Source organism: Rana temporaria, chromosome 3, assembly GCF_905171775.1.
Source record: "Rana temporaria chromosome 3, aRanTem1.1, whole genome shotgun sequence".
NCBI lineage: Eukaryota > Metazoa > Chordata > Amphibia > Anura > Ranidae > Rana > Rana temporaria.
The window spans coordinates 481,981,623-481,997,726 of record NC_053491.1 but is presented as its reverse complement, the minus strand read 5'-3'; the positions used below and the strand labels follow the sequence as shown (position 1 = coordinate 481,997,726).

At 44.7% G+C, this 16,104-nt stretch overlaps 1 protein-coding gene across 2 annotated transcripts in view; it reads left to right on the top strand.

Moving 5' to 3' along the window:
• Positions 1 to 7,270, top strand: part of LOC120933683 — a 207,750-nt gene extending 200,480 nt beyond the window's left edge. For both annotated transcript variants that reach the window (XM_040347023.1, XM_040347022.1), the window contains 2 exons: positions 6,611 to 6,637; positions 7,175 to 7,270. In XM_040347023.1, the coding sequence (XP_040202957.1) occupies positions 6,611 to 6,637; positions 7,175 to 7,251 (104 nt within the window). In that variant the 3' untranslated portion in view covers positions 7,252 to 7,270. The remainder of the gene's footprint in view (positions 1 to 6,610; positions 6,638 to 7,174) is intronic.
• Positions 7,271 to 16,104: the final 8,834 nt, after the last annotated feature.

Genomic DNA, 16,104 nt, shown 5'->3' with positions numbered 1-16,104 from the left:
GCTTCAGAATAGATCGGTCTTAAGTTTTTTTCTGAAGGCCCGATGATTTTCCTCCATCCGAATGTCTGAGGGTAGAGCGTTCCATAATTGAGGTCCTTGGACAGCAAATCTTTGTTCTCCTTTGGTTTTGAAGAGAGATTAGGGGATGTGGAGGAGGTTCCGATTAGTTGATCGGAGGACCCGATTTGGGGTGTAGTGTTTTATTTTTTCACATAGGTATTGCGGCGCATTTCCTTGCGTGCATTTGTGGGTGAGACAGAGGGTCTTGAATGTCACCCGGTCCTTTACCGCTAGCCAGTGGAGGGTAGATTGGTTCCCACAGTTTTTTACCCGTTTATAGCAGTCAGGACTAGTGTTCTTGGCCCCACCCTCCTGAGGAGTCCGGGGCGTGCAAGGGAGAAGCCAGAGTGCAGACTTACAAGGGAGAAGCATACTATAGTCAGAGCAGCACGGAAGCTGAGAAGAGGTACAGTGATTTGTACGGCAACTTTGGTACATGGCCAAGAGGGCTGAAGCGTAAAGCCTAAGCGGCAGTATTGCTAAAGTGAGCCAGATGGCTTGGCATTTTCCATTGATTATTACTTTACTGCTGTAGCAACTTGAAACCCCCTGTGTGGGAATTCTGAATGGATGTTTTTCCTTTCTTTAAAAAAAAAAGGGGGCCAACAAGCCCTTAAAAAGCACAACTGGCATGGACTGTGCTCACTGGTATGCTATACACAAAAGCTTAAAAAAAAAAAAAACAGGGAAGGCATGGATCCTGTGTTCCTGCAAAGCAGGGATATAGATCCATGCCTTCCCCTAGTAAAAGTGTTAATCTCTTTCCAGCCAGGGTCATTAGTACAGTGTGTACAGGACGCCAGGGTTGGGTCCTGGACGGGTGCTATACAGCGCCACTATTTGGGCTATGGTACCTTTAATAGCGAGAAGAGTGTTCAGGGGGTCACCCAAAGTGGGTGAAGGATTCCAGGTAAGAGTTAATCCAGAGAGGCCTGGAATTCTGGAGGCTCTAAAGTGCTATTTGGGTGGGAAAGAGCCTCCACTCCTAAACACTGAGAGCCAGCACACAAAGGTGTTAACACTCCCAGAGAACCACCCATTAAGGCTGGGTTCACACTACTACACTACTTCCATCCTACTTTGCTCTGCTACATTGGTCCTACATTTATCCTACATTGGTCCTACATCCATCCTACTTTCATGAACAGGATACTACTTTGGTCCGACTTCAATGATATTCAATGGGCCTGAAGTAGGATCAATGTAGGACCAAAAGTAGTACAGGGAGCATTTTCAAAGTCGGACCGACTTGTGTAGGACGCTACAAGACGCTCTCATAGGGAAACATTGAACACAGAGCAAAGTAGGATGAAAGTAGTGTAGTAGTGTGAACCCAGCCTTAGGCTCACAAATCTCACAAATGCCAGGCGCAGATCAGAGGTTTCCTCACTTTGCATTGAAGGGGAACTTGGTATATCGAGTGGCTGAGAGCCGAGGGGAAACTATAGAGCAGTTGCTGGTTCCCCAACCGTATAGGCGGATACTCATTGATCTGGCCCACAACGATGCACTGGGAGGACACCTGGGGGCGGAGAAAACAGAGGCCAGGATAACCGACCGGTTTTACTGGCCAGGGCTGAAGGCCGAGGTTAAAAGGTATGGTGCGTCTTGTCCCATTTGCCAGTTAACCGCCCCAGTGTCCCACTATAGAAATCCTCTGGTACCCTTGCCAATTATTGAGGGGATCGCTATGGATCTGGTGGGACCCCTGGTAAAGTCGGCCCGGGGGCACCAATACATATTGGTCATCCCAGATTATGCAACTAGGTATCCAGAAGCCGTCCCTTTGAGGAAAATCTCCTCTAAGGCCATTGCCAGGGAATTGTTTCAAATGTTTTCACAAACTGGGTTCCCCAAAGAGATACTGACAGATCAGGGTTCCCCTTTTATGTCAAAGGTAATGGGGGACTTATGCAAACTGTTTCAAATTAAGCAGTTGCGGACGTCCGTCTATCACCTGTAGACCGATGGCCTGGTTGAGAGGTTTAATAAAACCCTAAAGTCCATGTTGAAAAGAGTGGTCCAGAAAGATGGGAAGGATTGGGATATGTTACTCCCTGCTCTGTTGTTTGCTATCCGGGAGGTTCCACAAGCATCCACGGGCTTCTCACCATTTGAATTAGTGTATGGACGAAGGCCCCGGGGGTTACTCGATCTGGTAAAAGAGACGTGGGAAAGTGAGTCCTCACCGCATAAAACGGCGGTAGAGCATATCTCTCAAATGCGAGAGAGAGTGGCTAAGGTGATGCCGCTAGTGAGGGAGCACATGCAGAAGGCTCAGGATACCCAAAGAAGAGTGTATAACAGGTCGGCTAAAATTAGACAGTTCCAAGTAGGAGACCGGGTGGCTGTTCTAATACCCACGGTAGAGAGCAAATTCTTGGCCAAGTGGCAAGGCCCGTTTGAGGTGGTAGAGAAAGTCGGTGAGGTAGACTACAAGGTACACCAGCCAGGGAAAAGAAAACCATACCAGATCTATCATGTTAACCCTGGAGAGACAGAGAACAAGTGTCCGCGGTAGTAGGGGTACAGTCAGGGGATCATGCAGGGATCGACCTGGTGCAGGTTGCTGCTACCCTGACTGGGCCCCAAACCCAGCAAACAAAATAATTTTTACAAAGAAATAAGGATATGTTTTCAGGGTTGCCCGGTCGCACCAATGTCATCGAGCATGACATTGTGACCGAGCCGAATTTAAAAATCTGATTAAAGCCTTACCGTATCCCAGAAGCTCATAGGGTGGCAGTGTCAGAAGAGGTTAAAAGAATGTTCGAGCTTGGAGTCATTGAAGAGTCGCAGAGCGAGTGGTCAAGTCCAATCATGTTGGTACCCAAGCCCAACGGCACCCTCCGCTTCTGCAATGACTTCAGAAAACGTAATGAAGTCTCCAAGTTTGACGCATATCCCATGCCATGGGTAGATGAGCTAATTGAGAGGTTAGGTCCTGCCAGGTATATCACCAAGCTGGACCTCACAAAAGGGTACTGGCAGATCCCCCTGACTAAGGAAGCCAGGGAGAAAACGGCCTTCTCTACCCCGGAAGGCCACTTCCAATATAAAAGGATGCCGTTTAGTCTACACTCAGCCCCTGCCACATTCCAAAGGGCCATGGACAAAACTCTACGTCCACACCAACGGTACGCTTCGGTCTATCTAGATTACATAGTCATCTTCAGCACTGATTGAGAGTCCCACCTTCCCCGGGTTCAGGCAGTCGTAGACTCCTTGAGAAGAGCAGGATTCACCATCAATCCAGAGAAGTGTGCCATTGGGATGGAGGAAGCAAAATACCTAGGGTATATTGTGGGTAGAGGGCTGGTGAAGCCCCAAATAAATAAGGTGGAGGCCATACAGGACTGGCCCCGTCCCCTAACCAAGAAGCAGGTCAGAGCATTTTTGGTCATAGTTGGCCATTATAGGAGGTTTGTCCCCAACTTCGCCACTATTGCTGCACCGCTGACCGACCTGACCAGAGGCAGAAAGTCAGTGATGATAAAGTGGAACGCCGAGGCTGAGACAGCTTTTCAAAAGCTTAAGTCAGCTTTGTGCCAAGATCCGGTGCTTGTAGCTCCAGATTTTAAAAAAGATTTTGTAGTGCAGACAGATGCTTCCAGTGAAGGGTTGGGAGCAGTCCTGTCTCAGGAAATCAATGGAGAGGAGCACCCCGTGGTTTTTCTTAGCAGGAAGCTGATGTCAGCTGAGAGAAACTACGCAGTGGTGGAGCGGGAGTGTCTGGCCATCAAGTGGGCTTTGGACTCCCTACGATATTTCCTCCTGGGTAGGAAGTTTCGCTTGGTGTCAGACCACGCTCCCCTTACGTGGATGAGACAAAACAAGCACACCAATGCCAGGGTAACAAGGTGGTTCCTTTATCTCCAGGAGTTCAATTTTGTGGTAGAGCACAGACCCGGGAGACAACATCAGAATGCCGATGCCCTCTCCCGTGTCCATTTTATGGTGTCTACTGGTGCCTCCAACACCTCCGTGTTGAGGCAGAGGGGGGGATATGTACAGGATGCCAGGGTTGGGTCCTGGACGGGTGCTATACAGCACCACTATTTGGGCTATGGTCCCTTTAATAGCGGGAAGAGTGTTCAGGGGGTCACCCAAAATGGGTGAAGGATTCCAGGTAAGAGTTAATCCAGAGTGGACTGGCTCGCAGTTCTATCTGTCTTGATAGAGTAATTTGGGGCCTGGAATTCTGGAGGCTCTAAAGTGCTATTTGGGTGGGAAAGAGCCTCCACTCCTAAACACTGAGAGCCAGCACACAAAGGTGTTAACACTCCCAGAGAACCACCCATTTAAACAGGAAGTGGTGCTGGAGGTGTGTGAGGGAGTGTGGAGATTGCACCTGTGAAGACAAGCTGGGAGTCTGATAGCTGCTGTTCAGAATACAGTGAGGACTTTTTGGAATACAGGGGGCGAAGACCCGTCTACCAACGAACTGTATGTGTTTTGTTTTGACTTCTTTTTGGTGCTGAAGATAAGCAGACTTTATTTGATGCTGAAGCTAAGTGGACTTTTCGTTTATAGTTTTCCTTGTGTGCTGAGAAAAGCCTTATTTTTTGTTGACCTATGAATAAAAGCCTTTTTATGTTCAGCTTGAACGGTTTGTGCACTTAATCCCACCGAGCTATAGCCCCCGACAGTTACAAGTGGCAGTGCATATTTGTTAGCACTGCTCACTGTATTAGTTATAATTCAGGATTTATAAAGCGCCAACAGTTTGCACGGCACTTTACAACATGAGGGCAGACAGTACAGTTACAATACAATTCAATACAGGAGGAATCAGAGGGCTCTGCTCGTTAGAGCTTACAATCTAGAAGGGAGGGTCAAGTATTACAAAAGGTAATAGCTGTGGGGGATCAGATGATGGAGAAAATAGACATAAAGTTGTTAGGTCTGGGTAGGATAGGCTTCTCTGAAGAGGGTGGTTTTCAGGGATCGTCTAAAAGCTAATAGAGTAGGAGATCATTGGACAGATTGGGGTAATGAGTTCCAGAGGATGGGAGAGGCTCTGGAAAAGTCCTGAAGTCAAGCATGGGAGGAGGTGATGAGGGAGCTGGAGGTCTTGAGAGTAACAAAGAACGATTAGGTTGGTATTTTGAGACTAGGTCAGGGATGTAGCTGGGGGCAGAGTTGTTGATGTCTTTTAAGTGGTTGTCAGTATTTAAAATGTATTTTGTTTGGTGAGCAGAAGCCAGTGGAGGGATTGACATAGTTGTAGCAGATACTGAGTGGTTGGTAAGGTGGATGTGTCTGGCAGAAAAATTCATGATGGATTGAAGGGGGAATAGCCAATGAGAAGGGAGTTACAGTAGTCAAGGCAAGAGATGACCAGGTATTGAATTAAGAGCTTTGTTGTGTCATTGGTTAGAAAGGGGCATATTTTGGAGGCGTTGCATGGGACTTAAAGGAGAGTTCAGAGTCCAGGACTACACCTAGGACCTTGGCATGCGGGGATGGGCTGATAGTTGTACCATCAATTTTGACAGAGAGATCAAGGCAGAGGGGACGTGAGGGTGGAAAAATTATAAGTCTGGTTTTGGATAGATTGAGTTTGAGAAAGTGGTGTAACATCCAGACTGATATATCTGTTAGTAAATTAGTGGTATGTGAGGAAAGGAAGGGAGTGAGCTGAGGGGTAGAGAAATAGATTTGGGTGTCGTCAGTGTAGAGATGGTATTGGAAGCCATGGGAGACTATCAGCTGACCCAGGGAATTGGTGTAGATTGAAATAGGAGAGGTTCAAGAACAGAACCTTGGGTGACCCCAACAGAGAAAGGAAGAGGAAGTAGAATTTTAAGTAATGCTAAAGGTGCGGTTGGATAAGTAGGAAGAGAACCAGCGAAGTGTAAAGTCACGGAGAATAAAGGCATGGAGTTTTTTTGTGGAGGAGGGGGTGGTCAACCATATCAAAGGCAGTAGAAAGGTCCAGGAGTAAAAGTACAGAATACTGTCCATTGATTTTGGCTGTTAGTCGATCGTTTGTTAGTTTTAGGAGAGCAGTTTCTGTGGAGTGTTGGGGTATTAGTGCCACTGGTCCCCAAAAAGTGTCAAAAGTGTCCGATTGTCTGCTGCAATATCACAGACCCACTATAAGTCGCTGATTACTATGATTAATAGTGAAAAAAAATCACATAGTTTGTAGATGCTTTAACTTTTGCACAATCCAATCAATATACGCTTATTGGGAATTTTTTAACCAAAAATATCTAGCAGAATACATATTGGCCTAAATTTATAAAGAAATTTGTTTAGTTTTTGAAATTTTTTTATCAGGTATGTTTTATAGCAGAAAGTAAAAAAATATATATATTTATATAATATATTGTCAGTCTTTTTTTTTATAGAGCAAAATATAAAAACGGCAGTGGAGATCAAATACCACCAAAATAAACCTCAATTTTTGTGAAAACAAAAACATAAATGTTATTTGGGTACAGCATCACATGACCATGCAATTGTCAGTTAAAATTATTTGTGTAATTACAGAACCAAATTGTACGTTCTGATGGTATGATTCTCTAACCTTTTACTTTTGCAGATAATAAACCTACCTTTGGCTACACTGGTAAGGAAACGAACATCCAATGTTATTTTATTTTTGATACATTACAGTTTTGACCTAAAAAACCAACAGGATTGGGGAATAATTGTCCAAAGAGCTAGCATTTAAAATGAAAGTAAAGATTTCTAACATGCCTTAATCCCCTGTTGTGCAGAATATTAGCTTTCCATATCCTTTCCCTAAAACAGCTACCAATACACAATGGCCACTCTCTGGCCCCCTTTTATAATGAGGGGGCTGTCTTATTCCATAGGTCCCTTGTTGGCCCTTCTAAGCCTGCAAGTCATAGTTCAAAGGCCTTGCAGTGTAAATTCATCCAGGCAAATCTGTTCACAAATTTTCAGGGATTTGTCTGGACCCCATGGCAGCACCCAAACGTCATCCCTATTTACCACTCATTGCTTTTGAAGTTTCTAAAAACAGAAATTAACATTAACATGAAAAGGTTAACTTTTTTTAATGTGAAAAAATTGTGTAACTAAACAAATTAATTGTATGCTCTGTATGATTCTCTAACAATTTAATCCCACACTTTTGTAGGTTATAATCCTGAGATCGGCTGCATCGGTAAGGAAATAACACAATGCGATAACATTTTTTATACATTACTCTTTTAGGAGCAAAGAATTGTACCTTTACAGCTGAGATGGGGACCACATTCGCTCTAATAATATGGAAATCACCTTGGCATCCCTCAAAATTTCCACTCGCCTGTTCACATTAGGCAAGTGAAAATTAGCTGGTGGGGAGTGTTCCCGGCTCAGCCAAGGCTGGGTATGGGTCCATTCGGCTTGGGACGGGGGTGGGTCTGCTTCGCTTAGACGGGGAGGCGGGCTGTGTCAGCTCAGGTGTGTAAACGGGCCTGTTCGGCTTTGGGGTGGAGCATATGTTTTTGGCTTGGGGCGGGGCGGTTCCGCTCGGCTTAGACAGGAAGATGGCCTGCATCCCCCTTCACTGGAAAGCCACACTCCCAGCGACTATTGCCTCTTGGCTGACTAGGGTGGAAGAGATAAAACACATGGAAGATCTCATCCTTACGGCGCAAGATAGGCAGGAAACATTCACTAACACTTGGCAACTGTGGAACATTTTCATATTCTCCGCTGAGGGGCAAGCATTAAGAGACCCCTCGGCTGTTGTATGAAGACATGTCCCTTTGCGGGGTTCCAGTCCCCCCCGGATTTTCTAGGTGACCATACAGGTCAGTGCGGAAGCGACCGGGGTGTTCCTTATCGGCACCACGGGCACGGAAATCTGATCCCCTCATCCCCCCCTCCCCCCCACATTTCTTTCTCTTTTTTCTCCCCTATGCTCTGACCGCTTCCTTCTCTACTTCTTTCAACCTATATTCTTATTGCTTTCAATCTCTCCTTCCTAGATAAACGGAAAAAGAAGGGCTTGTGCTCATGCGCAAGACATTGCCACAAATTGGCTCAGATCCACTTCCCACTTCCAGGAGATGCCCCTTGTCAATGATGCGACTTTAATGTGGGTGGGACGCCGGTGGTATCTCCTGGGGCGCGTGGGTCACCCTACAGACAGGTTGTACTGTGTGCTCCCCCATATGTGTCATAGGTTCGATAGATCTGCTGATGTGTTTGTTATACTACTATGTACCAAGTTTCGTACCGTTTATTAGAGTTTGCATTCAGTTATTACATGTAATGTATCAGGCCGTGCGGGCCCTGCCCTTGTTATAAAAAAAAAAAAAAGACAGGGAGATGGGCTGGCTCAGCTAAGATAAGGGGTTGGTCCGCTTGGTACAGGCTTGGGACGGGTCCGCTTATCTTAGGAGAGGGGCGGGTCCATTCAGCTCAGGTGCGGAGCCAGGCCAGCTTGGCTCAGGGGTGGAGTGGGGCCCGCTTGTCTCAGGCTGGTCCTCCTATCTCGGGAGGGGGCGGGTCTGCTCAGCTCAGGCAGGGGGGTGGGCTGACTCGTGTCGTCCGAGTGAGCTCGCCACCTGCCCAAGCTGAGTGGATCCGCTTCACGCCCGAGCCAGCCCGCCCAAGCTGTGTGGACCCGCCCCTATCTAAGCCAGCCATCCTGCTCATTTAAGCTGAGCGGAATCGCTGGGCCAAGTGGACTTGCCCCCCGCCCGACCCGAGTGCTAGGAAAATTATTACACATTATTTCATTTTTAACATATTACTGTTTTGATCTCAAATATTTTTTTGAAAAATTATTTTTATTAGTTATAAAAGAGACATAGAAAATAGAACAACAGCTGGCCAGTATTACTGAGCCGGAAAAGGGCCAACATGGCCCATTACACAGGTACAAACAATGACCTTCTAACTAACAGAGACAGTGCCTAACTAACAATAAAACAAAACAAGAACACAACCCCCCCCTTCCCCCCTACCACCCCGCTCAGCACTCCCTCCCCAGCAATATCCGGAACGGAATGTGTACCTCACAACCCCCACCTGCTCGGATTCCGCAGTAGGACCTCTATGTGTCTAACCCATCTACAGAACATAAAGCAAAGCACATACAATCCTATAGTCAGCCAGTCCCCAACATCAACCCAGAGTCATATCCGAGTTATACCATGCCTGCCACACCTTATCAAACTTCCCTCCGCACCCCCTCGATAAGTACGTTGACTTGTAATATGGCATCATAGAATTAACTAGGCCCTTCCAGAAACCCAAAGTAGGGCCCCCCGGTCTGCGCCACCTTAATAATATGGCCTTTCTTACATAGAATAAAAGTATGTTGAGTAGAGTGCTGTGCGCCCTAGACAGGACCACATCCTCGACCAGCCCCAGGAGGCACACCCGAACTGTCACCGGAACAGGAGTCATCAAAATTTCAGATATACAGGATGTAACCTCTGTCCAAAATATGGAGATCAGAGGGCAGCTCCAAAAGATAAGTTCCGCAGCCGCTGGAGCAAATGTGCATCTCCAGCACTCTGCCTGCACTGCCGGATAAATAGACGCCAGCCTAGCAGGTGTATAATTAATCCTATGGAGGAATTTAAAATGGATAAGTCTATCCCTAGCTGACACCAGGTGCTGTAACGGGTGCGCACACATGTCATCCCAATCCTCCCCCTGAATGTCCTGGACCTCCGCCTCCCACCGCTCTCTACCTTGATCTCAAATATTTATACAAATTCTAGCTGTTTGCATTTTTTTTTATAGTGAGGGGTCGGAATTATCCCATAGGCCCCCTACTGCACCTTCTAAGCCTGCTGGCCATAGGACAAAGGCCATGCAGTGCAAATTCACTCGTGTAAACCTGTTCATAAATTTGTTAGAACTGCAGATTTCAAACCTCCAGCACTTGCCTCAAATCCATTGTAGCAACCCGAACTTCATCCCTAATTACCGCTCATTGCTTTTAAGGTTTATAGAAACAGGAATTACCATGGATAGGGGAACGTAAACTTTTTTTAATTGAAAATAAATTGTATATTTACAGAATCCAATGGTAAGTTATGATTGATTCTATAACATTTTACTTTTGCAGATAATGAACATAGTTTTGGCTTCATCGGTAAGGAAATCATCACACAATGTTATTTCATTTTTAACACAAGTTCAGGGGCGGACTGACCATTGAGTCACTCGGGCACTGCCCGAGGGCCCCATGCCAATAGGGGGCCCCATCAGGGTTGCCAGGCTCAGTAAAACCAGGGACAGTATGTCAAAATCTATGTTTTTTTTAGATCTGTCCCTGATATGTCCGAAACCGACATGCTTTTGATGTGAAAATCCCGAGATTTTAGCTGCCCCGCCTCTGCACTGCCTCCTGGCGAGGTGGCCATCTGTAAGCCCAGGGGCCCCATAATCTTCTATTGCCCGGGGGGCCCCATGAGTTGTCAGTCCGCCCCTGCACAAGTTAATGATTTGATTTCAAATGTAATTAGAAAATGCATTTCCTGCAGAAAATGTGTGGGAATGCTGAATAGCTGAATTGTTAAGCCCACATCAAAGCCATTCACCATAACCACTACACTATCTTTAGGACATACAAGCAGTATTTCTTAAGTAATTATAAAGCCTCTCTTTGATCATTAAAGGGGTTGTAAAGGTAAAACTATTTTTCCCTAAATAGCTTCCTTTACCTTAGTGCAGTCTTCCTTCACTTACCTCATCCTTTGATTTTTCTTTTAAATGTCCTTATTTCTTCTGAGAAACCCTCACTTCCTGTTCTTCTGTCTGTAACTACACACAGTAATGCGGGGCTTTTTCCCTGGTGTGGAGAAAGCCTCTTAAGGGGGGAGGGGGCGATCAGTATGCCTAATAACACACAGCTTCTTTCTCTATCTGCAAAGTAGAGAGTGTCCTGACTTGCCTGGTCGCCCCCTCCCCCCTCAAGAGGTTTTCTCCACACCAGGAAGATATTTAGGGAAAAAAAATACCTTTACAACCCCTTTAATCCCCACACCTAATGAGTGAGAGAACCCTTCAAACAAACCTTAATAAATCCACAACCGCACATGCTATCGAAACAGCGACTTCACATACGGCCTTTGTGAACGTATCGGTATGAAATTTATGTTGATAAACTTAAAAATGTAGGCATGTCAGCGATTTAAAAAAGAGGTTCTCTGTGGGAAATCTGAATTTTTTTATACATGATAGTCAATGGAGGAAAGTGTGGAACTCTTGTCATTTGGTAGCTCATCCAGCCAAAAGTAAAAGGCGTATCACAAAACTGAGCACATTGCCTGAAACCAGACAAAAATACCTACGTTTTGATGTATAAATTGTGTATGACAAGTGGATCTGGTGAGCGTGAGAGAAATTTGTTCCCTCTCTATAAAGATAATTTTTTTAAAGCTCTCTGCTCTAGCGATGACATCATCCACAATAAACAGCTCCATAGAAACTTTTTGAGAGAAAAAGGGCCTAATTTAACGTGCATTAATCGCAAACCACTAGTCTTCATTCAAAAAAAGCTCCATAGAAACACTGTATGATCGATAACATTTTCTGAAAAAATCACTAAACTTAAACTGCTTTTTCACAAAAACTGTAAAAGATATCAAACTGAAAAGTCATAACCGGATAGCTGAATATTTTGTGAAAATGTTAAAGTTTGTTTGGTGTCTGTAGGTGAAAGTATGAAGGAGCTGAAACTTAAAAAAAAGTGTCTAAAAGCTTAATATTTTAAAAAGTATAAATAGTAGAAAAAAAGTTGAAGTCCCATCATTAGCTGAAAGAGCTGAACATTTTAAAAGTTGAATGGTCTTAATAGCTGAGAGTATGCAGAAGTTACGCAGAGCCAAAAAACTTACGGAATAATAAAATTAAAATTAAGAATAATAAAAAAACAAATATCAATACTGGGAATGCCATTTAGCATTCCCACTAATAATAAAAAAAATAATAACAATACTGGGAATGCTATTTAGCATTCCCACTAATGATGTTATGGGCCTGATTTAGACAAGAGGACCTGTAATGTTGTTATGGACAGGATTGGGATAAGAGGACCTGTTAGGTTATTATGGACAGGATTGGGGTAAGAGGACCTGTAATGTTATTATGGACAAGATTGGTGTAAGAAGACCTGTAATGTTGGCAGGATATTATCAATTATAATAACCAGATTTTTCACCAAGGTTGGAATGTAGCCCTCTTATGTGTATCCTGTGATATGTAGATATTAGGAGCATGACAATGTGGAGGTTTTTACATGATTATTTGTGGCTATCTCATCCTACTTTTACAGCATGCTTTGGGTCTTGACAAACCTTTTCCCAGCCTACACATGCACTAGTCAGTGGTATCCAATTCATCAGACCTTGTTAGCCTGAGTGGGGGTCCACTAAGCATTTATCATTCATGGGTCAATATGTACAGCAGTTAAAAAGTGACAGAGTAAGCCCTTTTTGTAGGAGCCAGGCATTGTTGACAGTACAGTAATAGGAGAAGTGTTAGGAATTCTATCACTTACCAGTTTGTAATATAGCAGAAGAATCTTGTCGCCGAAGAGAGTGATTGTGGAAAAGTCCCCAGATCTAGGTCATATTTAGGTTATATCTAAGCTGAGCAAGCCCTCCTCTTCATTTAGTCGAGTGGACTTGCCCCCTGCCCGACCCGAGCGGTAGGGAAATTATCACACATTATTTCATTTTTAACAAATTACTGTTTTGATCTCAAATATTTATACAAATTTACCCAGGTATTTGTGTACTATTCCACCAGGACTCATGAGCCCTTTTGCTAATAATACCTGTTTGTACATTGGATGTACAGTGCCTTAAAAAAGTATTCATACCTCCTTGAAATTTTCCACATTTTGTCATGTTAAAAATAAAAATTTACATGTATTTTATTGGGATTTTATGTGATAGACCAACACAAAGCGGCTGATTTACTAAAAGCAATGCGCTGCGCCGCATGGCTTAATTGGCACGCCGGATGAATCCTTAATGAACCGGCGCAGCAGCCAGCGCAATGCAATTAATATGTTAAGCCGCCGCCAAACTCCCTTTAGAAGTCTATGTGAGAAATCAAGTGTTCATTTTCAAGGTTAATATGCTAGTTTTTGTCCTAAAAAGTGTTTGGGGACCTGAGTCCTGCCCCAGGGGACATGTATCAATGCTTTTTTTATTTTTTAAACTGCCGTTTTTTCGGTAGCAGTGGATTTAATAATGCTTAAAGTGCAACAATAAAAGTGACATATTCCTTTAAATTTCGTACCTGGGGGGGTGTAAAGTAAGCATGTGAAAAAGCGCACGTTTCCCGTACTAGGAACTGTCCCTGCTCAAAATGACATTCTGAAGGAAAAAAAGTTACTTAAAAAAATCACTCGCGGCAATAATGAATTGTCGGCTCCTGGCAATTCTGAGCAAATTCATTCATAAAAAAAAAAAAAACCTTTGGTCCCCCCAAATTCCATTACCAGGCCCTTCAGGTCTGGTATGAATATTAAGGGGAACCCCGCCGTAAAAAAAATGATGTTGGGTTCCCCCCAAATATCCATACCAGGCCCTTCAGGTCTGGTATGGATTTTAAGGGGAACTCCACCCCAAATTTAAAAAAAAAATGGCATGGAGTTCCCCCCAAAATCCACACCAGACCCCTTATCCGAGCACGTAACCTGGCCGGCCGCAGAAAAGAGGGGGGGAGAGTGTGGCCCCCCCTCTCCTGAACCGTACCAGGCCACATGCCCTCACCATGGGGAGGGTGCTTTGGGGTCCCCCCAAAGCACCTTTTCCCCATGTTGATGGGGACAAGGGCCTCATCCCCACAACCCTGGTCGGTGGTTGTGGGGGTCTGCGAGCGGGAGGCTTATCGGAATCTGGAAGACCCCTTTAACAAAGGGGACCCCCAGATCCTGGCCCCCCCTCTATGTGAAATGGTAATGGGGTACATTGTACCTCTACCATTTCACCAAAAAAAAGTGTCAAAAATGTAAAAAAAGACCATAGCCGGGTTTTGACAATTCCTTTATTAATGTCTTCTTTCCGCACTTCTTCTTCCATCTTCTTCTTTTCTGCTTTCATTCGGGTTTCTACCTCCATCTTCTTCCTCTGCTTCTTTCTTGGGTCTTCTCATCCGCATCTTGCACCGGCTTCTTCTTCCATCTTCTTCTCCTTCCGTCGGCCTTCTCGTCCCCATCTTGCTTCTTCTTCTCCGGACGATGTGCTTCCAATTGAAGTTCCCGCTGTGTGACACTCCTGTGACCCCGCTCCCCTCTGATGCCACGGGGAAAGTCCCCATGTGCGTCAGAGGGGGGTGGGGTCACAGGAGCGTCACACAGCGGGAACTTCAATTGCAAGCGGATCGTCTGCATCTTGCACGGTTTCTTCTTCCCCGGGCGATGCGCTTCCAATTGAAGTTCCCACTGTGTGACGCTCCTGTGACCCCGCCCCCCTCTGATGCACATGTAACACACAGGGACTTTCTTATGACTTTCCCCGTGGCGTCAGAGGGGGTGGGGTCACAGGAGCGTCACACGGCGGGAACTTCAAATGCAAGCGAATCGTCCGGGGAAGAAGAAGCAAGATGCGGACGAGAAGGCCGACAGAAGGAGAAGAAGATGGAAGAAGAAGCCGGTGCAAGATGCGGACGAGAAGACCCAAGAAAGAAGCAGAGGAAGAAGAAGATGGAGGAAGAAACTCGAATGAAAGAAGAAGATTGAAGAAGAAGAAGCGCGGAAAGAAGACATTAATAAAGGAATTGTCAAAAACCGGCTATTGTGTTTTTTTTTAATTTTTGACACTTTTTTTGGTGAAATGGTAGAGGTACAATGTACCCCATTACCATTTCACACAGGGGGGGGGGCGGGATCTGGGGGTCCCCTTTGTTTTTTTTATTTTATGGCGGGGTTCCCCTTGATATCCATACCAGACCTGAAGGGCCTGGTAATTAATTTTTTTTTTTATGAGCAATGACTGTATTCTTTATAGCCATGAGTACTTTCAAATTACTTTTTTTTCCCTTCAGAAATGACATCTTGTACAGGGACAGTTCTAAGCACGGGAAACATGCACTACTTCACAGGCATGCTATACCCCCTCCCCCCTATGAAATGTAAAGGAATATTTCACTTTTATTGTTTCACTTTAACCACTTCCATACCGCGCCTATTCTGGCACTTCTCTCCTTCATGTTAAAATTATATTTTGTTCCTGGAAAATTACTCAGGACCCCCAAACATTATATAGATTTTTTTTAGCAGACACCCTAGGGAATAAAGTGGCGGTCATTATTTTTTTTATTTCCAACGGTATTTGCGCAATAATTTTTCAAACGCCTTTTTTTATGCCATTTTTTTTTCATGAATTAAAAAATAACAAAGCAGTAAAGTTAGCCCAATTTTTAGGGATAATGTGAAAGAAGATGTTACACCGAGTAAATAGATACCTAACGTGTCACGCTTTAATATTGCACACACTCATGGAATGGCGCCAAACTTCGGGACTTAAAAATCTCCATAGGCGACCCTTGATTTTTTTTTACAGGTTACCAGTTTAGAGTTACAGAGGAGGTCTAGTGCGGAAATTATTGCTCTTGCTCTAACGCACGCGTCAATACCTCACATGTGTGGTTTGAACGGCATTTACATATGTGGGCGGGATTTACATGCGTGTTCGCTTCTGAGTGCGAGCTACTAGGGACAGGGGCGTTTTTAATTTTTTCTTTTTGCACTTTTTTGTCCCTTTTATTTTTTTGTGATCACTTTTATTCCTATCCCTTGTAATAGGACTAGTGTGTGACAGGTCCTCTTTATGGAGAGAGGCGGGGTCAATAAGACCCCACATCTGTCCTCCAGGCTGGAAAGCATGAGATCGGAAAAAAAACACTGATCTCATGCGTTCAGCACAGTGGTGTAGTGGATAACATTTTCACCTAGCAGCAAAAAGGGTCACTGGTTCGAATCCCGCCCGTGACACCATCTGCCTGGAGTTTGCATGTTCTCCCTGTGCCTACGTGGGTTTCCTCCCACAGTATAAAAACATGCTGTAAATCGGATCCTGTCTAAATAAGCCCTAATATGCAGTA